The sequence below is a fragment of the Eleutherodactylus coqui genome, chromosome 6 (genome assembly GCF_035609145.1).
Source record: "Eleutherodactylus coqui strain aEleCoq1 chromosome 6, aEleCoq1.hap1, whole genome shotgun sequence".
Lineage (NCBI taxonomy): Eukaryota > Metazoa > Chordata > Amphibia > Anura > Eleutherodactylidae > Eleutherodactylus > Eleutherodactylus coqui.
In genome coordinates this window covers 25,295,921-25,321,054 of record NC_089842.1, presented here as the reverse complement: position 1 = coordinate 25,321,054, position 25,134 = coordinate 25,295,921, and the positions used below count along the sequence as shown (strand labels likewise).

The 25,134-nt window shown below is 47.4% G+C and overlaps 2 protein-coding genes across 2 annotated transcripts in view; both read right to left on the bottom strand.

Moving 5' to 3' along the window:
• Positions 1 to 25,134, bottom strand: part of LOC136633508 (uncharacterized) — a 767,630-nt gene that overhangs the window by 695,729 nt on the left and 46,767 nt on the right. The gene's annotated exons all lie outside the window — the stretch shown is intronic.
• On the bottom strand, positions 18,961 to 23,613 carry LOC136631682 (zonadhesin-like). Its single transcript, XM_066605972.1, has 4 exons — positions 23,467 to 23,613; positions 23,200 to 23,263; positions 21,626 to 21,673; positions 18,961 to 19,265 (listed from the first exon to the last, which is right to left on the bottom strand). Exons 1-4 carry the CDS (start codon positions 23,611 to 23,613, stop codon positions 19,075 to 19,077), a joined length of 450 nt encoding a protein of 149 aa, XP_066462069.1. The 3' UTR covers positions 18,961 to 19,074.

The window sequence follows — 25,134 nt, the reverse complement described above, 5'->3', positions numbered from 1 at the left end:
ATCTAAAATCATTAAATAAAAATACATATTTAGGCTGCATTCAGACGAACGTATATCGGCTCGGTTTTCACGCCGAGCCGATATACGTCCTCCTCATCTGCAGGGGGGGGGGAGCCTGGAAGAGCCAGGAGCAGGAACTGAGCTCCCGCCCCCTCTCTGCCTCCTCTCCACCCCCTCTGCACTATTTGCAATGAGAGGAGGCGGGACGGGGGCGGGGCTAAGTGTCGTGAATTATCCCAGTCCCGCTTCTCCCCATTGCAAATAGTGCAGAGGGGGTGGAGAGGAGGCAGAGAGGGGGTGGGAGCTCTGTTCCTGCTCCTGGGCTCTTCCAGCCTCCCCCCCCCCTGCACATGAGGACAACGTATTTCGGCACGGCGTAAAAACCGAGCCGATATACGTTCATCTGAATGCAGCCTTAGTATCGCCACGTCCGTAAAAGTCCAATCAATCAAAGTAGCGCATTATTTTTCACGCACAGTGAACGTCGTCCAAAAAAAATATATAAAGAAAGCCAAAAATGCATTTTTTTAGTTACCCTGTCTCCCAGAAAAAAACGCAATAAAAAAGTGATCAAAAAGTTGTATGTATTTTAAATTGGTATATCGAAAACTACTGGACATCCCACAAAAAATGAGCCCTTGGTCAACTACGTTGATGCTTTTGTTGCCGTTTGTGCGCCGTAGAAACAAGATGCACTGAAAGATGGCAAAATGTTTTGGTTTTTTTTCATTTTACTCCACTTAGAATTTTTTTTAAGTTTTTCAGTACATTATATGGTACGTTAAATAGCATCACTGAAAAATACAACTCGTCCCGCAAAAAACAAGCCCTCAGACAGCGACGTTTTAAAGGGGGGAGGAAAAAACGAAAATGGGGGGGAAAAAAAGGGCCGCGTCAATTAAGGGGTTAAAAGTCTGACGATAAGCAGGAAAATGCAGTAATTCAGTCCATGAATATGCTGTGTATTCACAAACCTAAATACGCGTATGCCCATGAGAATGAGCCCTTACTAACTGAGCCACTTAATAACTACATGAGTCATTGTATTTGATGCACTACTATATAACCTCCCCGCCTCTCTATAACCACCCAGTCACTATTTCTTACTTATTGAGCTATTATATAAACAATGTCACTACGTCTTACTCACTGAGCCACTATGTCACCCCACATGGACCCCAGAAGGTCCAGCCTCTCTGTCAGCTCTCACATCCTGATTACTGTATGCATTTCCATTGGTTATATCATTCAGCCCCTCTAACACTAACAGTATTATCATTTTACAGCACCGTGCCCCAAGAACATGACAAGTGAACTCGACTGCGCCCCGTGTCGACGATACTGCAACGAAAATAATTACATGGCGTGTGCTGAGCTGTGTAGACCACCAAAAGAATGCTACTGTGAGCCAGGCTATGTGTATCTGAAGAGAGGGCTGCAGAAATGTGTCCTTCCCCAGGATTGTCCCAAATGATTGAAGCCCAGAACCCTCCAGCTCAGCGTGGCGGCCATATTGTAACCTCCATCCTCACATCCTCTCTCATCTGTGGATGGATTCTGTTTATTTGAAATAATAAAACAATTCACAATCATTCCCTGTGCTTCTTCTGTGTATATATGTACGGCCCCTTACTGATTTCATTGTCATTGAGTTCATGTATGACCGAGGGACGCTTAGGGAATACGGACTCATTGAATCTGAGCGGGAATGGGTTAGGGACATTTTAACGTGAAGTTAATGGAGGTTAGAGAGCTGCCTAATGAATGACTATCAAGTTACTTGCAGGGTCAGCTGTGAGCAGGATGGACACTGGCGTACGGTGAGGGGAAGCAGGGGTCGCAACGGCGACCCAGCCCTTGAGCTGAGGGGGCCCAGGGGACCGGCGCTACCGGCCGCATGATGGCTGAGAAGAGAGAGGGGAGGAGGGAGAGGAGGGGAGGGAGACGGGAGGCAGCGCCGCAGGTCGGCAAGAGCAGAGGGGAGGGCTGTTACAACTGGAGTCGGCAGCCAATTACAGGCTGCAGACTCCCACGGTGCAGCCCTCCCACTGATAGGCTGCAGCTGTGAATGGTCACAGCTGCAGTCTATCAGTCTCTGCCGACCAGCGATTACCAGGGGGAGGGGCTAGTGCGGCTCTACTCACCTCCGGAGCGCTGGATGCACAGGACCTGAGGTAGGACCTGTGGCTGCAGATCACATGACCAGGCTCTGGTCATGTGATCAAAGGACGAGGACTTTCCATTACAGGCTGCCCCAGAGACTGCTGCAGAGGGGAATAGAGAAGGAAATTATAATTATATATGTATGGCTGGTATAAGTTATATATATAATTATATACAGGGAATACACAGGTTACACCATCATGGGACATACCACTATATACAGGATATATACATCCTGTATATAGTGATATGTACCATGCTGGTGTAGCCTGGGTATATACTGTATATAATTATATATGTGCAGCTGGTATAAGTTATTCCTCTCCTGTATATAATTATATATGTACAGCTGGTATAGGTTATACCACTCCTGTATATAATTATATATGTACAGCTGGTATAACCTGGGTATATACTGTATATAATTATATATGTACAGCTAGCATAAATTTTATCTCTCCTTTATATAATAATTATATATGTCCAGCTAGTATAAGTTATATCTCTCCTTTATATAATTATATATCTACAGCTCGTATAACGTGGGTATATACCGTATATAATTATATATGTACAGCTAATATACGTTATACCCCTCCTGTATATAATTATATATGTATAGCTGGTATAACCTGGGTATATACACTATATAATTATATATGTAAAGCTGGTATAAACTGGGTATATACTGTATATAATTATATATGTACAGCTAGTATATGTTATACCCCTCCTGTATATAATTATATATGTATAGCTGGTATAACCTGGGTATATACACTATATAATTATATATGTACAGCTGGTATAAACTGGGTATATACTGTATATAATTATATATGTACAGCTAGTATAAATTTTATCTCTCCTTTATATAATAATTATATATGTCCAGCTAGTATAAGTTATATCTCTCCTTTATATAATTATATATCTACAGCTCGTATAACGTGGGTATATACCGTATATAATTATATATGTACAGCTAATATACGTTATACCCCTCCTGTATATAATTATATATGTATAGCTGGTATAACCTGGGTATATACACTATATAATTATATATGTAAAGCTGGTATAAACTGGGTATATACTGTATATAATTATATATGTACAGCTAGTATATGTTATACCCCTCCTGTATATAATTATATATGTATAGCTGGTATAACCTGGGTATATACACTATATAATTATATATGTACAGCTGGTATAAACTGGGTATATACTGTATATAATTATATATGTACAGCTAGTATAAATTTTATCTCTCCTTTATATAATAATTATATATGTCCAGCTAGTATAAGTTATATCTCTCCTTTATATAATTATATATCTACAGCTCGTATAACGTGGGTATATACCGTATATAATTATATATGTACAGCTAATATACGTTATACCCCTCCTGTATATAATTATATATGTATAGCTGGTATAACCTGGGTATATACACTATATAATTATATATGTAAAGCTGGTATAAACTGGGTATATACTGTATATAATTATATATGTACAGCTAGTATATGTTATACCCCTCCTGTATATAATTATATCTGTATAGCTGGTATAACCTGGGTATATACACTATATAATTATATATGTACAGCTGGTATAAACTGGGTATATACTGTATATAATTATATATGTACAGCTAGTATATGTTATACCCCTCCTGTATATAATTATATATGTATAGCTGGTATAACCTGGGTATATACTGTATATAATTATATATGTACAGCTGATATAACCTGGGTATATACTGTATATAATTATATATGTACAGCTCGTATACGTTATACCTCTCCTGTATATAGTTATATATGTACAGCTGGTATAACCTGGGTATATACTATATATAATTATATATGTACAGCTAGTATATGTTATACCCCTCCTGTATATAATTATATATGTATAGCTGGTATAACCTGGGTATATACACTATATAATTATATATGTACAGTTGGTATAAACTGGGTATACACTGTATATTTGAACACTTTACACACAACTGAAAAACACATCAGAAACCTGCATGCAGTTTAAATCCCGCATGTACTGGTTGAATCCCCGTGCGGTTTATAATAGTGCACGCGGCTTTTGGATGTGATTTTAATTGTGGTTCAAAAATGCAACAAAATCCATGCACACAGTGTTAGGCCGGCTGCACACAACTGGGTCGCACTCTGCATGCGTGAGCCCGCAGCGGAACCCAACCCTGTGCCCCGCTGGCATCTGCATGTACCTGTAATTTCTTTCTTTTTCCTCTACTGCGGATGGTCCGCAAGGCTAACCGTTGGACCCGCGCAGTACAGTTTTTTTTTCTTTTAATCACTGACTTTCCATCGCCGTCGCTGGGAGAGGACGCGTCTGCCTGCGACTTTTCCGCAATGTCAGGGCAGCGGGTCGCACGGCTTACACTGATTTCAATGGAGGCCGTCCGGGCAGAATCTGCACTAAAATACAGCATGCCGTGATTTTTCATCTGTGAGCGGAAAACCTCAATTGCTTTCCGCTCGTGTAGAGGAAAAAATGCTTTTCCATAGCATGCTATGGGCGGTACATGCTGCGGAATCCGTAGGCGGATGCCCGCTCCATATTCCGGAATGCAGATCCAGCCGTGTGCAGCCGGCTAATTTCACACGAGTGAGTCTGATATTGGGCCGTGAAACTATGCCCTGCATCACACTCGCCAACGTGTGCTGTACACATGGATGTGAGGGGTTGTTGTGTTAATACCAGCTCACATCACATCATCATATTCTCGTGCGATGCAGAGAAAAACACAAAAAAAACATCGCTCCTGTGTGTGATCGTATTCAAAAGAATGGGGGTCATATTCATGTGCGATTTTAACGTCATGCAACGCACAAATCTCGCGCAATTCTTGCGGCCATGTGAAAGCGGCCTAAGACATTACCAACAGGATTTTACGTAGTCAAGGAAGGGAGTCATAATGAGAAGTCTTACACCAAGGGGCTAGATCATGGTTGAAAATTAGCACGGTTTAGGTATAGGTACGGGTACAGATGGAGGGGGGGGGGGGGGCCCAGCTGAACTTTTGCACCCGGGCCCCTTAGCCTTTAGGTATGCCCCTGAGAATTGAAGGTGCTGGAGTTTGCTGGGGAGATGTTACATCTCTGGTGATGATAGTTGATTGGACACGAGAAAATGCCGTGAACAAGCCTAAAGAATCTTCCTGCTGGTCACTGACCTAGCAACAAGGAGCTGATTGGTGGGAGTGTAGTGTGGTGAATATTATAAAGAGGTGCCAGCAACTCTACAAGGTCCTGTGCTGCTGGGGCAGAGTGCAGGTGAAGCTCTACAAAATGATATCAGCACCTCTACCAAGTCCTGTGGTGTAGCGGTCCTTCTCTCTCTTGGGACTCAGTGGTAGCACAGGCACGCTCTGGGTGAAATAGGCCCAGACCAAAGGGAAGGGACTCGTTCGGCTGCTTCCATTCTCTCACTACACGAGTCGATCTGTGGCTATGTGTCTCTCGTTCTTTAAGTTGCAGACAGGACAAACTAACTCCAGCAGCCTGATTCTTTTTTTAAAAACATTTTTTCTTTATTGAACAGCGTTTAGATAGATTAAAGTGTGAGTAAGACATAGCATGTATTAAAAGTTTGACACTACACGTAACTTGACATGTTTAGCAGCTTACTCATCATATGATCTTCACATTTAAAGAGAAAACATAGATTTTTCTAATAATTAACTTTTGAGTGGGCACTTATACATTTATATTCTGTTTCTTAATTACTGTTTAAAAGTGAGAGGTGCTCACTAGAGATGAGCGAGCACCAAAATGCTCGGGTGCTCGTTACTCGGGACGAAATTATCGTGATGCTCGAGGGTTCATTTCGAGTAACGAACCCCATTGAAGTCAATGGGCGACCCAAGCATTTTTGTATATCGCCGATGCTCGCTAAGGTTTTCATGTGTGAAAATCTGGGCAATTCAAGAAAGTGATGGGAACGACACAGCAAGGGATAGAGCAGGCGAGGGGCTACATGTTGGGCTGCATCTCAAGTTCACAGGTCCCACTATTAAGCCACAATAGCGGCAAGAGTGCCCCCCCCCCCCAACAACTTTTACTTATGAAAAGCCCTCATTAGCATAGCATACCTTAGCTAAGCACCACACTACCTCCAACAAAGCACAATCACTGCCTGCATGACACTCCGCTGCCACTTCTCCTGGCTTACATTCTGCCCAACCGCCCCCCCTCCCCCCCACAGCGCACACCAAAGTGTCCCTGCGCAGCCTTCAGCTGCCCTCATGCCACACCACCCTCATGTCTATTTTGAAGTGCGTCTGCCATGAGGAGGAACCGCAGGCACACACTGCAGAGGGTTGGCACGGCTAGGCAGCGACCCTCTTTAAAAGGGGCGATAGCCCACAATGCTGTACAGAAGCAATGAGAAATAGAATCCTGTGCCACCGCCATCAGGAGCTGCACACGTGGGCATAGCAATGGGGAACCTATGTGCCACACACTATTCATTCTGTCAAGGTGTCTGCATGCCCCAGTCAGACCGCGGTTTTTAATTCATAGACACAGGCAGGTACAACTCCCTATTGTGAAGTCCCTGTGGACCGACAGCATGGGTGGCTCCCTGGAACCCACCGGCGGTACATAAAAATATCCCATTGCAGTGCCCTTCACAGCTGAGGTAGTAATGTCATGTTTAATGCAGGTGGGCTTCGGCCCACACTGCATGCCCCAGTCAGACTGGGGTTCTTTACAAGTGGAAACAGATGCATTTATATTTCCCTGTGGACCCACAGCATGGGTGGGTGCCAGGAAGCCACCGGCGGTACATAGAAATATCCCATTGCATTGCCCAACACAGCTGAGGTAGTAATGTTGCGCTTAATACAGGTGGGCTTCGGCCCACACTGCATGCCCCAGTCAGACTGGGGTTCTTTACAAGTGGACAGATGTAGTAACAACTCGCTGTGGACCCATAGCATGGGTGGGTGCCAGGAAGCCACCGGCGGTACATAAATATATCCCATTGCATTGCTCAACACAGCTGAGGTAGTAATGTCGTGCTTAATACAGGTGGGCTTCGGCCCACACTGCATGCCCCAGTCAGACTGGGGTTCTTTACAAGTGGACAGATGTAGGTTAAACTCCGTGTGCACCTACAGCATGGGTGGCTCCCTGGAACCCACCGGCGATACACAAAAATACCCCATTGCATTGCCCAACACAGCTGATGTAACGTCAGCTGTAATGCAGGTGGGCTAAAAATTCATTTGATTACACTGTAGGCGAGGGCCCACAAAAATTGCTGTATCAACAGTACTAATGTACATCCAAAAAATTGGCCATGGCCAACCAAGAGGGCAGGTGAAACCCATTAATCGCTTTGGTTAATGTGGCTTAAGTGGTAACTAGGCCTGGAGGCAGCCCAGTTTAACGAAAAATTGGTTCAAGTTAAAGTTTCAACGCTTTTAAGAGCATTGAAACATATAAAAATTGTTTAGAAAAATTATATGAGTGAGCCTTGTGGGCCTAAGAAAAATTGCCCGTTCAGCGTGATTACGTGAGGTTTCAGGAGGAGGAGCAGGAGGAGGAGGAGGAATATTAGACACAGATTGATGAAGCAGAAATGTCCCCGTTTTGGATGGTGAGAGAGAACGTAGCTTCCATCCGCGGGTGCAGCCTACGTATTGCTTACGTATCGCTGCTGTCCTCTGGTGGAGAAGAGAAGTCTGGGGAAATCCAGGCTTTGTTCATCTTGATGAGTGTAAGCCTGTCGGCACTGTCGGTTGACAGGTGGGTACGCTTATCCGTGATGATTCCCCCAGCCACACTAAACACACTCTCTGACAAGACGCTAGCCGCAGGACAAGCAAGCACCTCCAGGGCATACAGCGCGAGTTCAGGTCACGTGTCCAGCTTCGACACCCAGTAGTTGTAGGGGGCAGAGGCGTCACAGAGGACGGTCGTGCGATCGGCTACGTACTCCCTCACCATCCTTTTACAGTGCTCCCGCCGACTCAGCCTTGACTGGGGAGCGGTGACACAGTCTTGCTGGGGAGCCATAAAGCTGGCAAAGGCCTTGGAGAATGTTCCCCTGCCTGCGCTGTACATGCTGCCTGATCTCTGCGCCTCCCCTGCTACCTGGCCCTCGGAACTGCGCCTTCTGCCACTAGCGCTGTCGGATGGGAAGTTTACCATCAGTTTGTCCACCAGCGCCCTGTGGTATAGCATCATTCTCGAACCCCTTTCCTCTTCGGGAATGAGAGTGCAAAGGCTCTCCTTATACCGTGGATTGAGCAGTGTGTACACCCAGCAATCCGTAGTGGCCAGAATGCGTGTAACGCGAGGATCACGAGAAAGGCATCCTAACATGAAGTCAGCCATGTGTGCCAGGGTACCTGTACGCAACACATGGCTGTCTTCACTAGGAAGATCGCTTTCAGGATCCTCCTCCTCCTCCTCCTCTTCCTCCTCCTCAGGCCATACACGCTGAAAGGATGACAGCCCAGCAGCATGTGTACCCTCACCAGTGGGCCAAGCTGTCTCTTCCCCCTCCTCCTCATCCTCCTCATGCTCCTCCTTCTCCTCCTCAACGCGCTGAGATATAGACAGGCGGGTGCTCTGACTATCCAGCGACATACTGTCTTCCCCCGGCTCTGTTTCCGAGCGCAAAGCGTCTGCCTTTATGCTTTGCAGGGAACTTCTCAAGATGCATAGCAGAGGAATGGTGACGCTAATGATTGCAGCATCGCCGCTCACCACCTGGGTAGACTCCTCAAATTTTCCAAGGACCTGGCAGATGGCTGCCAACCAGGGCCACTCTTCTGTAAATAATTGAGGAGGCTGACTCCCACTGCGCCGCGCAAGTTGGAGTTGGTATTCCACTATAGCTCTACGCTGCTCATAGAGCCTGGCCAACATGTGGAGCGTAGAGTTCCACTGTGTGGGCACGTCACACAGCAGTCGGTGCACTGGCAGATTAAACCTATGTTGCAGTGTCCGAAGGGTGGCAGCGTGCGTGTGGGATTTGCGGAAATGTGCGCAGAGCTGGCGCACCTTTCCGAGCAGGTATGACAAGTGGGGGTAGCTTTTCAGAAAGCGCTGAACCACCAAATTAAAGACATGGGCCAGGCATGGCACGTGCGTGAGGCTGCCGAGCTGCAGAGTGGCCACCAGCTTACGGCCGTTGTCACACACGACCATGCCCGGTTGGAGGCTCAGCGGCGCAAGCCAGCGGTCGGTCTGCTCTGTCAGACCCTGCAGCAGTTCGTGGGCCGTGTGCCTCTTCTCTCCTAAGCTGAGTAGTTTCAGCACGGCCTGCTGACGCTTGCCCACCGCTGTGCTGCCGTGCCGCGTGACACCGACTGCTGGCGACGTGCTGCTGACACATCTTGATTGCGAGACAGAGGTTGCGTTGGAGGAGGAGGAAGGTGCTTTAGTGGAGGAAGCATACACCGCCGCAGATACCACCACCGAGCTGGGGCCCGCAATTCTGGGGGTGGGTAGGACGTGAGCGGTCCCAGGCTCTGACTCTGTCCCAGCCTCCACTAAATTCACCCAATGTGCCGTCAGGTAGATATAGTGGCCCTGCCCGCCTGTGCTTGTCCACGTGTCCGTTGTTAAGTGGACCTTGGCAGTAACCGCGTTGGTGAGGGCGCGTACAATGTTGCGGGAGACGTGGTCGTGCAGGGCTGGGACGGCACATCGGGAAAAGTAGTGGCGACTGGGAACTGACTACCGCGGGGCCGCCACCGCCATCATGCTTTTGAAAGCCTCCGTTTCCACAAGCCTATACGGCAGCATCTCCAGGCTGATCAATTTTGCAATGTGCACGTTTAACGCTTGAGCGTGCGGGTGCGTGGCGGCGTATTTGCGCTGGTGCTCAAACAGTGGCGCTAGCGACGTCTGGACGCTGCGCTGAGAGACATTGCTGGATGGGGCCGAGGACAGCGGAGGTGAGGGTGTGGGTGCAGGCCAGGAGACGGTAGTGCCTGTGTCCTCAGAGGGGGGTTGGATCTCAGTGGCAGGTTGGGGCAAAGGGGGAGAGGCAGTGGTGCAAACCGGAGGCGGTGAATGGCCTTCGTCCCACCTTGTGGGGTGCTTGGCCATCATATGCCTGCGCATGCTGGTGGTGGTGCCTCCCCAGCTGATCTTGGCGCGACAAAGGTTGCACACCACTGTTCGTCGGTCGTCAGGCGTCTCTGTGAAAAACTGCCACACCGTAGAGCACCTTGACCTCTGCAGGGTGGCATGGCGCGAGGGGGCGCTTTGGGAAACAGTTAGTGGATTATTCGGTCTGGCCCTGCCTCTACCCTGGCCACCGCACTGGCTCGGCCTGTGCCCACACCCTGACTTGGGCCTCCGCGTCCTCGCCCGCGTCCACGTCCTTTATGCCTACCCCTACCCCTCAGCATGGTGTATTACCAGTAGTGCAGAAACAGAACGCTGTAATTAAATGTGCCGCTTATTGGCCTGTGGTTGGAGGCTGACTTCGCTTATGGAATGCACAGCAGAGCCAGGAAATAATTTTGCGCAAGCCTGCTGTAACACTTAGCTGGCTGCGTATGAATTTGGAGAACTACTACACCCAGCAGAGACCCAGAACACTGAGGACAGTCACAGGCAGCCCAAATAGATTTTTTTCCACAAATGTTTTTGCAAAGGCCCACTGCCTATATTCAATCAATATGTCTTCTGTCCCTGCCTAAGCGCTTCTGGCCCTGGAGTATGTCAAAGAACTGCAGAGTGTTGCACTGTGAACTGCAATACAGCGGTGATTTCACAGCCCAGACAGAGCCAGGAAATAATTTTGCGCAAGCCTGCTGTAACACTTAGCTGGCTGCGTATGAATTTGGAGAATTACTACACCCAGCAGAGACCCAGAACACTGAGGACAGTCACAGGCAGCCCAAATAGATTTTTTTCCCCAAATTTTTTTGCAAAGGCCCACTGCCTATATTCAATCAATATGTCTTCTGTCCCTGCCTAAGCGCTTCTGTCCCTGGAGTATTACTGCAGGGCGCAATGCTCTGCACGGCCGATATACCAAACAAAAAAAATGTGCAACACTGCAAAAAGCAGCCTCCACAGTACTGCACACAGTTAGATGTGGCCCTAAGAAGGACCGTTGGGGTTCTTGAAGCCTAAAATACTCCTAACACTCTCCCTATAGCAGCTCCAACAAGATAGCACTGTCCCTGATCTCTGTCAGAATGCATCTGTGGCGAGCCGCGGGAGGGGCCGATTTATATACTCGGGTGACACCTGATCTCACCAGCCAGTCACTGCAGGGGGGTGGTATAGGGCTTGAACGTCGCAGGGGGAAGCTGTAATGCCTTCCCTGTCTTTCAATTGGCCAGAAAAGAGCGCTAACGTCTCAGAGATGAAAGTGAAAGTAACCCGAACATCGCGTTGTACTCGTCACGAGTAACGAGCATCTCGAACACGCTAATACTCAAACGAGTATCAAGCTCGGACGAGTACGTTCGCTCATCTCTAGTTTTGATATCTGTTCGAGTTTCGAGATTTGTGTCAGTATATCCTCTATTTCTTTAAGTTTTTGTTTTTTCTGTGCGGAGCCAATAGAGATGAGAATCCCTCTTATATAAGCTTTATGTGATTCCCACACTATTGGATATGTATCTGGATCTTGTAGGTTTTCTTTAAATAAGTATTTCAAATGAGTGGATATGTTTTTGAAAGCCTCTTGATTTTCTAAGATAGATTCGTTTAGTCTCCAGCTCCATGTTTTGTGCGAAGGGGGAGTTAGATTAAGTGAAATTGAGACTGGCGCGTGATCTGACACCGTTATGCTTCCTATGCTAGCATTATTTAAGTGTTGGATCAGGGAGGCGGATGTAAGAATATAGTCTATTCTCTGAAAAGATTTATGTGCTGCAGAATAGAAGGAGAAGTCTTTAACTGAGGGGTTCAGGGTCCTCCAAGCATCCGAAACTCTCAATTCACTTAGTGCTTTATGAAGTCTTTTTCGTGCCCGTTGGGAAATTTGGGATCTACCAGATGAGGAGTCCAGAAAGGGATCTAGGGTAAGATTTAGATCTGTTCCTATGATTATGTTGCCTTCTGCAAAAAGTGAAAGTTTGTTTAAGGCTTGTAACAGCCAGGAAATCTGGTTGTTGTTGGGAACATATAGTTTGGCGAGGGTATAAGTCTCCATAAGTATTTTAACCTTCAGGAACAACAGACGACCTTCAGAGTCTGACATGGTGCTCATCACAGTGAAAGGTACTGAAGTGTGGAGAGCAATGGCTACTCCTTTAGCGGCGCTACTAGGATGGTTGCTGTAGAACTATCTATCGAACATTTTTTTGGGAAACCTCTGAGGCGCTGATTCTTTGAAATGGGTCTCCTGAAGGAATACAATGGAAGTTTTTAATCTCTTCCAGAGCCACATCACCCTATTTCTCTTTTGTGGCGTATTTAGGCCTTTAGCGTTTATGGAAGTGAAAATGAGTTTGTTGGACATTCTTAATTCAAAGGTTAGTTTCGTATGAATCTAAGGTTTATACTTTTGTGTGATTCAGAACAAAGAAGCCTATTGGAGTCTCTTCTCCTTAAAAGGGTCGAGGGAGGGGGTTAGGGTGCAGTCAAGGCTTGGAGTTTAGGTAGGGTAAGAAAGTAAGGTTAGGTCTGCGAAAGGAGCAGTCCAAATCAAATATTTCAACAGACAATTAAACAGATAGCTGGTACTAAATTTAGTCCAACTTTGTGTGCCCTACATAATGCAGGTATACGACAAACCTATTAAAACTGAGAAGAGATTTAAATAAAACAATTCGATTTTAACTGTGGGGGAGGGCCCCTAGTGGGGGATCTAAGTGGTTACAGATTCGCAGGTCGTCGCCCCCAAGAGTGAGAGCGAGTGCTGCAAGCCAAGCGCTTCTAATCCCAAGTAGTCTGAAGGCTGTTACTCTGGGTGGAATCTTCCTGGCCGAGCGGGTCTGTGTTGGCCTAGGGCTTCATTAACAGATGAACCCAGAGACCTCAGCCAAGTCGCTACAACTTCCAGTGGAGGGCCTTGCGTTCCTGTCGTCCACCTCGCATCCCCGATACAGCGGGCCGGATCAGCCCAATGGGCCTCTAATGGCCCCGGGGACCGCCCGGGAGGGACAAGGGGGGCGAGGGGAGAGCGGGCTCCAGGATCGGACCGGCAGAAGAAGGGTACAGATGGACCCAAGGTACTAACAGCAGGTAGAACAGTTCTCAATTACAGGTGGAAGGGTACTTATAGTAGAGTTGAGAGCCGTCTCGGCGGGAGATATCTGTCGCTGATCCCTCTAGTCCATACTGCTTGTCGATGGTGATGTACGGTCTCCGACTCGAAACTCAGCTCTTCTGGGGTAGCTCCGCATCAGGAACTTAATGCTGTAACAGAGAACAAGAAAAGAAAGTGAACAAGAACAAGAGCACTTGGGAAGAGTATGGTTTTAGTCTCTTTTTTGTCCTGGCAGCGGTAGCTCGACCCCGATGACTATCAGGCCGATTCAATTGTGGGCAGGGGTCAGCTTCTTGTTGGGGTATCAAATTGAGAGTTCATCAAGCATCGTGTGAAGTCGACGGCGTCTCAGGTGTGTTCTGTGGGAAATTCAGTCTCGTGCAAGATCTTCTATCTTTTGGCAATTTGGAGCGAGAAACTTTATTCCAGGGTGGCAGGGCTGTTGCTTTTGGTAATGTCTCTTTCTCACCAAGGGGCATCCAGGATGGAATCTGGATTGGAGATATGTCCAGTATTGACCACGCTCGCTCTAGGTCATCAGGGGTGTTTATGATGATACGCTTACTGTCTTTGTGAATCAATAGACCAAAAGGAAACATCCACGCATATTGTAGGTTTTTAGCTCTTAGAGCTTCCAGCAGGGGACGCAGTTGTCTTCTTTTGGCTAAAGTAGAAGGAGCTAAGTCTTGGAAAAGCTAGATTGGTGATTCTTAGTAAATTATTTGTTTCTTTTCTCTCGAGGCAGATAGTATTGCATGAGTATCATTGAAAGAGAGCAGGCTGCAGATTATGTCACGCGGAGGTTCATTTAGCTTTGGCTTTGGGCCCACTGCTCTATGTATTCTTTCAATCGTAATTGCATTCGCTCTTTCCTCGCCCAAGAGATCTGAGAATATGGTGGATGCTATGTTTTTGAGTTCATCTGGAATGTGGGACTCCGGGAGACCTTTTATCCTAATATTACGTCTCCGGCTCCTATTTTCATGATCTTCAATCAATACCAGGGCTCTATCCAATTGGTCTCTCTGCTTTGTAAAATGGTCTGTGAGGTCATTTGTTTTGGTAATGACTTCTGAGTAAGAATTTTCAAGCTCCTCGACTCTATTACCGATGTGCAGAATTTCAGTTTTAATAATGCTAAGTTCTGAAAGGACCGGTTGGATGGCTTGTACCAGGGCGTTCTTCAAGAATTCTTTGGATATGTTGACTTTCTGAGAAGAGCCCAAGTCGGTCTCATTGTCACTCTCTAGCTGAGATTCTGTGGGGTTATCGCCTTCATTTGAGTATGTTAAAGTCTTTTTGGAGAGCCCCGCGAGAAACTGGGCGCTCCTTTTTTTTAAGTATCTCTGTAAATCCGCCTGATTTTTGGAAGCAGATTGTTGTCCAGAAGTGTGGCTGTTTTTTTCTTTGCCAGTTTTAACCATTTTTACTGTTTCTATTATTAAGCCGCAACTGCGTAGGGCACGGAGTGGAGTTAAAAAATTAGGGCATATCAGCTCCCGGGAACTGGATGCTTCAGAAAGGAGTTTTGTGTTTGGGGTTTTTCATCTTTTTTTTTTTTAACTTTTTTTTCCCCCCTTCTCTCCTTCCCTTTCTTCTCCTTTATGCTCTTCCTCCCTCCTTTCCCTTCCTTTGTTTTGGGGATGTGATTTTAGGTAGTGAAAGGTAGAGATAGGTTGATTTGCGCGCGTGTGTGTGTGTGTGGGGGGGGGGGGGGGTTGCAGTCAGTCGTTTACTAAGAAGAGGGACTACACCAGGTGAGTTCTGTAATAGAGGATAAGACCCAGTTCTCTTTAGTTTTTACAACACCTTTTATCAGGCAAAATTGCTAAGAGAACTGCTGAGGGAACTGTTTGGTTATGTCCCTGGTGAGGGCTGTGAGCTCCGATGAAAGGAGATTCACAGAGAGAGCAGCTGTCAGCTTCGAGAGGTGTAGCACTATTCTCTCTGTGATCAGCGCTTTGATCGTGCAGGCTAGTGGGCTCTCCCTTGCTGAGCTTTCTTTATGGGGAGACTCAGCTTCTGCTGGATTCGGAGCACGGGGAGGCTCTGTGGGGAGGTATATAGCTTGATTTTATATCGCTGCTGTCTCCCTGCACGCTGCACTCGACTCACGGCCGCGGCTGCTTGATCCAAGATGGTGTTCCCACCTCAGCGTCCTACCGGGTCTCAGGCTGTAATGTCCCGAACAGCGACTCAGGAAGGTCTGCGGCAGCTTCCTCTCCCTCTCCGATGGCTGCAGGAGGTACTCCGGAGTCTGGTGAGCTCTTCTCTGTAGTTTCAGCTGCCTGTATAACGCTTGAATGTGTCGGCAGCAGGAGAGCTCTTTCTCATGCGTCTTCACTCTTCAACGTCTAGACCACGTCACCCCCCCCCCCCCCCCAATTGAGTTGGATTTAACTGTAGGATTAGATGAGGCCGAGAGACAATTGGCTGTATACTAATCCGGGCTTGAGCTTCACCCGGTAGCCAAAACTCACTGTTTAGATGAAGATGGACTCTGAGAGGATCTTCTGTGTTCTCTGCTGTACGATGCCCAAGGAGCGGGTTGATCACCACACACAACCTTGGGAAACAATAACTGCTGCAATCCTTGCCGACCATGGAACTACAACCTCTACTCACTCACTCCTGGCTGAGTCTGACTAACTGCTCTGCGTCACTTCCTTATATAACCTCTCTCTCTCTCCTGCACTTTTGCCTAGTGACCTCCATGTTTGCTTCCTGCCCTTGGGCTTGCACCAGTAAGATTAAACCTGACTATGAGCCAATGGGAGGCCAACTGACAACAGGATTGAGCTCTATGATGAGAGCAGAAGGGGAGACACAGGGTCTCTCCTACAGATAGCACCTTTTGGATCCAGGAAGGCATCCAGACAGGTGAGACAGGACAAGTGTACCGTGAGTGTTCTGCAGGACCTGCTGAGCTACTACACTCACATCCAGCGCCATGATGCCAGGAGTTCACGCACGTGATACTGCAACATCTCATTGTCTGCAGCAGTCATGTGAGTTCTTATAACAGCAGCTTTCATCACTACCACTAAGATCACAGTGAAACTAAAATGCTGGATCCAGGTGCCTGTGGAGGGGTAAATATGTTTGGTTTTTAACTCCTACAGCATATTGAATCTAGGGTGTCCAGTAATTCCTTTAATAATAAAATGAAATCAGGAGAAGTGACGTTCCTGTGACTGCAGGTTCCTGCAAGATGTCACTGAGATAAAAGTGGTCTCTTGCGTGCTTTTCTGTTGTCTCTGGAAGTGGTTCAGTTGACAGAGTGAGAGAGAAGTAGGACAGCAACGGGACTGGCAATGCCAAGCTTCGCTTCAGTGGGGAAGGATGGGATCAGATGGCTCCATTGGACAGCCAATGCTATACCCACGCCTCGCCACTTATTGACCCCACTTTCACCCATGTACATATGGCTCATCCCCAGACTTGTCTACACCTGCATAACAGAAGACACTACCAAAGGTGACTGTCAGTAGCTTCTTTTCTTCTTACAAATGAAAACTCACAGTCTCTTGGATGAGTGTACGTGTCTATGGAGAGTTGGGAGGGACAGTGTCATGTCTGACCTGAGCATAATTCACACCACACCCAGGATGAATGCAAATAGAAGGGGAATACACACCGAAACAGACTGAACAGTAAATGGGACTGATTGGCTGGAATCGGCATACGTGATGGGGGCGGAGCTACGCGATGACACGTAGAAGGGGGCGGAGCCAAAATGCCGCTCGTGCCGGACCGAACAGATGGGAGAAGACCCTTCTGCGCAAGCGCGTCTAATCGGGAGATTAGACGCTGAAATTAGACAGAGCCATGGAGACGAGGACGCCAGCAACGGAGCAGGTAAGTGAATAACTTCTGTATGGCTCATATTTAATGCACGATGTATATTACAAAGTGCATTAATATGGCCATACAGAAGTACTTAACCCCACTTGCTTTCGCGAGATTACCCCTTTAAGCTCATGAGCCCACAACAAGGGTCCTCGTTATCTCATCAGACAACTTACACCCGAGGGAGTCCAGCCTGCAAACGGGGCGATCAACCCAATAGGGACAGCCCCACACTGGAATCTAAGGGTCTGGCTCGCCATAGATGGTAAATAGCATACAAGCAGAGCAGGATTCTGTTCTCACCAACAGACAAGGGAATTCCACCCAGAACCTCATGCATGCAGCAACACATGCAAAACTCCAAACACCAGGGTCCTGAGCGGAATGAAGAGAAAGATAAATGTCCAGCTCTCACTTGCAAAAGCGGCCAGCATTTATGTGTAGCAGACCAGTGGCGATTGGCTGACTGGAGCAATACACAACCAGCCAGCTCAATCATCCCGTACCTGTGGAACTACAGGCCCAGGAGCACAATGTGACAGATAGCTGTTGGCCAAATGCTGGTTAGCTCGATAACTAATTATCGCTGGGTCGATAACTAACTATCGTTGGGTCTATAACTATCAAAATTGTGGGCAGCAGCTTCAACCTGACTCACTAATAGGGGGCATAAGCACCAAAAGTGCCTAAGGCTGCCTGCACATGGGTGATCCAGATTCCACATGCAGGAGCTTGAAGTGAAATCCGGCTCTGACTTTGGCCGGCGACCCTGTGTACCTTCTTTCTTCTGTACTATGAATAACCGCGGACGCTCACTGTTGGTCATGAACTTTACATTTTTTTCTTTGAATGTCAATTGTGGATGGCCCATGGGTCATACGGCTTCCATTGAAACCCTTGAAGGATGTCAGCAGCAAAATATAGAAAAAATGGAATTTATTTCCGCCAATGTGAAGGAAAAAGGGATTTTTACAAACCTTCAAAGCATGCTATTTGCTGCGGAAGCCTTCATGCTGCTGCAGATTCCGCAATGTAAATCAGCCCATGTGCAGCCAACCTAAGGCACCATGGACTCTACTTATGGCCCTGATAATAAAGGAACTCTTGACAAAAATGAAAGAAGAAAGATAAATGTCCAACACCCTGTCGCAAAAGTGGCTGGCTTTTATGTGCAGCTGACCAGTGGTGATTGGCTGACTGGAGCAATACACACCCAGGCAGCTCAATCATCGCACACCTGTGTAAGTGCGCTCCTGGGAGAACTACAGGCCCAGGAGCACAATGTGACAGATAGCTGTTGGCCAAATGCTGGTTAGGTCGATAACTATCTAAAGTGTGGGCAGCAGCTTCAACTTGACTCACCAATAGGGGGCATAAGCAATAAAAGTGCCTAAGGCCTCCTGCACATGGGTGATCCAGATTCCACATGCAGGAGCCTGCAGTGGAATCTGGCTCTGACCTCGGCCGGCATCCCCGGGTACCTTTTTTTTCTGTACTGTGGATGACCACGGACGCTCACCGTTGGTCATGCACAGTTCAATTTTTTTTTTCTTGTATGTCAATTGCGGATGGCCCATAGGTCAGCCGGCCTAAGGCACCATGGACTCTACTTATGGCCCTGATAATATAAGACTCCTTGACAGCAGTGGCTGGAGTTAACCCTTAATTCTTCGATAATACAGAAGAAAACGAAGAAGATGATTTTGAATCTTTTATTATTGTTTGAAAGAAACACAGAATGGGCTATAGATAATAAGAGAAGAAGGAGGTAATAAATATGGCCGCCCCGGTGGGCTGCAGGGTCCTGGGCTTCTAATGTTTAGGACAATCCTGGGGAAAGACACATGTTTTCTTCTTAGCATCCAGAAGCACGTAGCCGCCCTTACAGGCGCATCCTATTACACATTGCAGGGTGCAGATTTTGGGTGGATTAGACCAATTGGTACAGCTGAGGGGGCATGCGGTGCCGCAGCTGTGGTATGTCGTGTTCCCGTGGCACAGCTCTGCAAAAAATTATAATACAGTTAGTCTCCACAGACAGTGCGCACTGCATGCTCTATTCTTGCCTGTGAAAATGGACACGAATTGGGCATGCAGTGATTTCTTACATATGAACTAATGGTCCATGTGAAATATCTCCATAAGAATAGCCTTCTAGACTGTACTGGGGCCTTTAGTTGTCTTGAGATGGTATATGGCCTGAAAATATGGTTTTGTGAATGAGCCCTTAAAGAAGTTGGCCCACTTCTAGCTGTTTTGCTGGAGTAAGCAAACAGCTCCATACATTGAGCAGTGGACCAGGTTGGTACTGCAGGCTGAGTGCTATAGCTTGTAATTACAAGGCATAGCTGTCATTAATTTTCATGAGAGCTGTGCAGGTCATTACACAGGGATTGGAGCTATCTACTTCCGCTTTGTGCCCCTGTCTGTTGTGGCACCGGCAGCAGGTGCCCAATCAGCTGATAGGCCCGGGCAGCGAGTGGTGGACTTCAGCCAGTCAACTGGTGGGAGCTCAGTGCATCGGGTGAAAACCCGGCTGATTTACAGATGTGTGAATTAGCCCTAATGGTGAGAGCAGAGCTTACTGGGACGTGTTCACTGAGCAGCAGTAATAGCCATCAGGGGTTAAACAGGACATAAGGCTGCTTTCATGCAAGCAGATTTTTACTCCGTATTGGATCCCTGTTGACTGATTGTTATATGGAGTTAATGTAAATCTATCGGGCTCATCACATGGCTGTCTTTTTTTTTTTTAAGTCATTTTTTTAAAAACACGGCACAATCGATTTTTCGCATATTGCGGTCGCCGTATTCTATTCTATTGGGCAAATACAGATCAGGCGGCTCTTAGGTAACCGTATTTGGCCCATGTTTTACAGACTGTAATACAGAGCACATGTAGATCTATGCATCTATGTACATGGTCGTATGTTTCATGTTTGTGTTTTAAAATCACAGCATGACCTGTTTTTGTCCGCTTTTGCCCCGGATTGGTTTTATTTTCTATCTAGCAAATACAGATCAGTATTTACAAATAGAACCAATGACAACTAATGCAGAGAGGAATACGGATGACATACGGCCGCACTGTCATGTATAACACACTTGTAATGGAGATGTGCTTGTTTGTAACTCGTCTTAGGCTGCCTGTCCACGGCCGAGGCGGCATATTGCTAGCGACATTCCACCGCGGGGGATGAGCGGGGAGAACGTACAGGTCTCCGTAATGAGCACATCTAATAGATAGGCTCACTATGGAGAATTGTGGCAAATCGCAGCATGCCGTGATTTCAATCCGCAAGCGGAGAATCTCTACGATTGTCCACTCAGGGACGTCGGGCTGCGATTTCCATAGTTAGCCTATGGCAAGCGTGATCTGCGGGGGATTTATCACAAGTGATCATCGTCCGTGGACAGGCAGCTTTAGGGCTTATTCACGCCCGGCCAATATACGGTGTCCCTTTCTGCAGGGGGAGGAGAAGGGCCAGGCCGGGCTGGGAGGGGTGCACTGAGCTGGGATAGGGTGAAACTTAGCCCCACCCCCATCCTGCCTCTTCCATTGCAAACAGTGTTGAGGGGCGGAGAGGGGGGACACAATTAGTTCACACGCTTGTTTCTGCATCCCAATGTTACCCCTTTGGGGTTTGAATTCCGCATGTCTTCACTTTAAAATTGCAAGATTAAGGCTGGATTCACACGAACGTATATGGACTAGGTTTTCACGCCGAGCCGATATACGTCGTCTCTCTCTGCAGGGGGGGGGGGGGGGGGCTGGAAGAGTTGGGAGCAGTGCTCTGAGCTCCTGCCCCCGCCCCCTCCTTCTCTGCCTCCTCTCCACACTTCTGCACTATTCGCAATTGGGAGAGGCAGGGTAGGGGCGGGGCTAATTATCACCACTTAGCCCCACCCCCGTTCCACCTCCTTTCATTGCAAATAGTGCAGAGGGGTGAAGAGGAGGCAGAGAGGGGGTGGGAGCTTAGTTCCTGCTCCTGTCTCTTCCATCCTCCCCCCCCCTGCAAATGAGGACCCCGTATATGGGCTTGGCGTGAAAACCGAGCTGATATACGGTCGTCTGAATCCAGCCTAAATTCTGCAGAGGAAAAGCTTTCCGCTGTGAAATGAAGAACGCCGTGTGTAATTGTCGCACATTTTTAACAAACACCAGATGCAATTCCAGAATTAAATTCTGCAGAATAAAACGCAAGAAATTCCAGAAGACGTTCTGAAGATCGCAGTCTGCGGTTAAAACCGCCACAAGGTCTGCACTGACGGACAGAATCTGCATCTGTGCTGCGATTTGTGGATAATTGCATCCCGTGTGAAAGGTCCCTTGGACAGACAGAGCGTTATGGATGATACTCACCTTTAGTTGGCGGCATTCTGTATGCGCTGATCAGTACGACGGCCGCACCTGCAAAGCACAAATCACAGGAATCAGAGGTCCGGATCCTCCGTGGACACGTGGTGAATGTCATCTTGTTCCATACAGATAAGTATTTACACAAACACTCATAACATGTTACGGGAAAGTTTCACCTTTGGGGTATCTACACATATACACAAGGGAATCGCTCAAATAACAGCTCCTGCATATGGGGTTATCAGAAGTAACTATGTTGTCGCTGGCGATTTTCTCGCGATAAACAATGGGAGTTTCTCATATTAAAAACGCATCGCACGAAAATCGCAAGTTCATGGGTTGCAATGCGAATAAAAGGAGGTTTCATAGGGAAACATTCCCGCCTCCAAGACTTCTCCAGAGCAGCACCAGTCCTCTGGAACGCACTACCAAAGGCTACCCGAGCAATCCAGGACTCGCAGAACTTCAGGCGTGCTCTAAAAACGCACCTCTTCAGAGAGGCATACCGAATTCCCTAAACAAACCCCTCTGTACTCCGCCTGATAACATGCTCCCTGACCTACTGACTGCAATCCCTGCTAGCCACCATAAACCGCTCCTGCAGTCACACCGTTTCTGCCGTCACACGGCTAAATGTCTGACCATTGTCTATGTGTATAGCATCCCTCACTCCACCCCGCCATACCCTGCACATCTCCAGCCCCTTTACCCTCTGTATCACCCCATTATCTGTAGTATGTAAGCTCGTTGGAGCAGGACCCGCACCCCTATTGTTTCCATCAACTGATTACTATGTAACTGTAGTTCTGTAATGTTTGTATTTTGTCTTTCTGTATTCCCCCTGTCTATGTAAGCGCTGCGGAATATGTTGGTGCTATACAAATAAAGATGATTATTATTATTATTATTATATAAAAAAAGGAAACGCAGAAAGATAAATCATTCATCACTAGAGATGAGCGAATATACTCGTTTCGAGTAATTACTCGATCAAGCACCTCGATTTTCGAGTACTTCCGTGCTCGGGTGAAAAGCTTCGGGGGGCGGGGGGAGGCGTGGCGGAGCGGGGGGTAGCAGCGGGGAACAGGGGGGAGCCCTCTCTCTCTCCCTCTCCCCCCCACTCCCCACTGCAACCCCCCCACTCACCCACGGCGCCCCCCGAATCTTTTCGCCCGAGTACTCGAAAATCGCGGCGCTCGGGCGAAAAAGGGGCGTGGCCGAGTAGGTTCCCTCATCTCTATTTATCACATGAATGAAAACCTCACAAATGGGAATGAAAACACTGAAAATCATTGGTGTCATAATCAAATCACGGGAAAATCATGCGACTTTATCACAAATGTGAAGGCACCCTAAACAATTGTAGGGCTCACAAGGTCACCTGTAGCGCCCCCTTCAGCAGGGTTGGCTGTGTGATTGCACAGGTGGCACATCCCAAAGTCTGGCCCTCGCTGCAGGAAATTCATCTTTCACAACTATATGTCCACACTGGACCACATTTATAACTCTGCTCTTTTTCATATTTCCCCCAGAAATAGGAAACAAAGAGCAGAGGGACAGAAATAAGAAATACTCACTCAGCGACAGCAGCAGCAACACAGAGACCGGTCTCATGGTCAGTTCTGGGGTTTCACCTTCGTCCTGAAAAAGACAAAATCCAAGAAAGTTCAGCATTTGCAAGACCTCTGCTTGCTGTCAGTGATGGAGATCTGCCCTGGTCCTGACACATGTGCAGTGTTGTTACAATGTATCAGAACTCTCTAGTATGACAAGTGACGGATACAAGATACTGTGCAGTAATCTGTCTGCGTTAGAGGAGCTGTAGGTGAGTAGCAGGTACCTACCTGTGTGATGTACCGGCTGTGGTCTTCTGCTGGTGCAGGGATGTGCGGGGTTATATAGGGCTCTGTGGGTGTCAGCAGGTTGGACTTCCTTGTGATAAACCTGCATTTAGTTCCCGGTTGCGCCACGTCGGGTGTTATGTGTAACATGCAGACAATGATGACGTTAATGCTCATAAAAGTAATTGCTTCTGGTTGCCCTCAGGGCCGAGGCCGGGGCCATAACCGTGTCACCCAAGATCAGATCTAAATAGTTTTACGCTGTGTGACAGGTAGCGCCCTCTGGGTGCCTTCACACTTGCGATCGTGATATCAGTGCGTTTTTTTAATGCAAATGTCGATAAGACTTTCTAATGGTAAAAACGCATCGCACAAAAATCACAGAAACACAAACTTGGGATTTTTGAGCGATTGTTTTTAACATTAGAAAGTTCTATTGAGGCTCCTGAGAAAAGCAGAAAAGTTGGGACGGTTTGTGAACGGACGGGGGATGCGGCCACTTGGGGGCCGACAAGAAAGCGACTGCAATTTAGTTGTTAGTAGCAGAATGCACCCCTCACACCTCCGTGCAGCCTGAGTGTCTTCAGTCATCCGATATGACCTGTACCAGACGCTATTATATATGTGCCGTATCAGATGCTTCTTTGTATCCACTGTACTACATTTTATTATATATGTTAGGCTGCTTTCACATCTGCGCCGGGATCCTTTGTTTTGAGATTCTGCTGCAGATCGAGCACAAATGCCAGAAGAAAAAGTCCGGGATGAAGGTCCGGGATGGGAGCTAGTGTGCTAAGCTACCACCCCATCTCTGCCCCTTGCCGGCAGCCAACAATGGGAGGGGGCGGGGTGGGAGCTTAGTAACTATCCCCGCCCACCCCACCTCCTCCCATTGTAAACATCCTGCAAGGGGCAGAGAGGAGGAGAGAAGGAGGAGGGAGTTTAGCAGAGTGACCTTCCATAGAAGTCTATGCAGCCACCAACATATTCCGGCAGGATGATAGTTCTAGGTCTATCCTTCCTGCCTGGCTCTATATTGGCTGGCCGGGTGCTTTTACGCTGCGGGAATTCGCCCATCTGATCTCATGCATTGGAATCCAATGCATCAGATGGTAGCATATATCGGTCAGCCGTGAAAACGGCGGCCGATATACGCTCATGTGAATCCAGTCTTTGACTGATCCATTCGGCCAGGGGATTACCCTTTTATGCTGCCATAACGGAACCCTGACACAGATGTGAAAGCAGCCGTACTATTATATATGCACCAAAACTGATCCTATTGTATAGGAAGTGTATCAGACATTATTTTGCACTAGCGCTGATAATATACTGCGCATGCACTGTACCATGATTTGGAGAGGTCTCGGTCCATTTTACTGCAGGCTATATGGGGCACACAGAGTGTAGGGGTCGGGGGATGAGGAGGAGTCGCAGGGTTTTATTACATTATAGGAGAACATCATATACCGCACATAGTATAAAGATAAAACAAAGTGACCGAATATTAATGGGTCTTTCACACGGGTGGGAATTAGAAAATGCGGGCCTTTCTGTGTCACAATGTTATCCCTATGGGGCTTGACTTCCGTACCTGTTAAAATCTGCACATCTTTACTTCAAAACTGCAAGATTAATTTCTGCTGCGGGTCTCTAACACACCGGAGATGT

What these genes read in the sequence shown, in the direction of transcription:
- LOC136631682 (XM_066605972.1), bottom strand. Translation starts at nt 23,613, where the DNA reads ATGTTACACATAACACCCGACGTGGCGCAACCGGGAACTAAATGCAGG. An exon ending in ACAGCCGGTACATCACACAG is followed by an intron (nt 23,264 to 23,466) that starts GTAGGTACCTGC and finishes TGTCTTTTTCAG; the next exon opens with GACGAAGGTGAAACCCCAGA. An exon ending in GTTGCTGCTGCTGTCGCTGA is followed by an intron (nt 21,674 to 23,199) that starts GTGAGTATTTCT and finishes TGTGCTTTGCAG; the next exon opens with GTGCGGCCGTCGTACTGATC.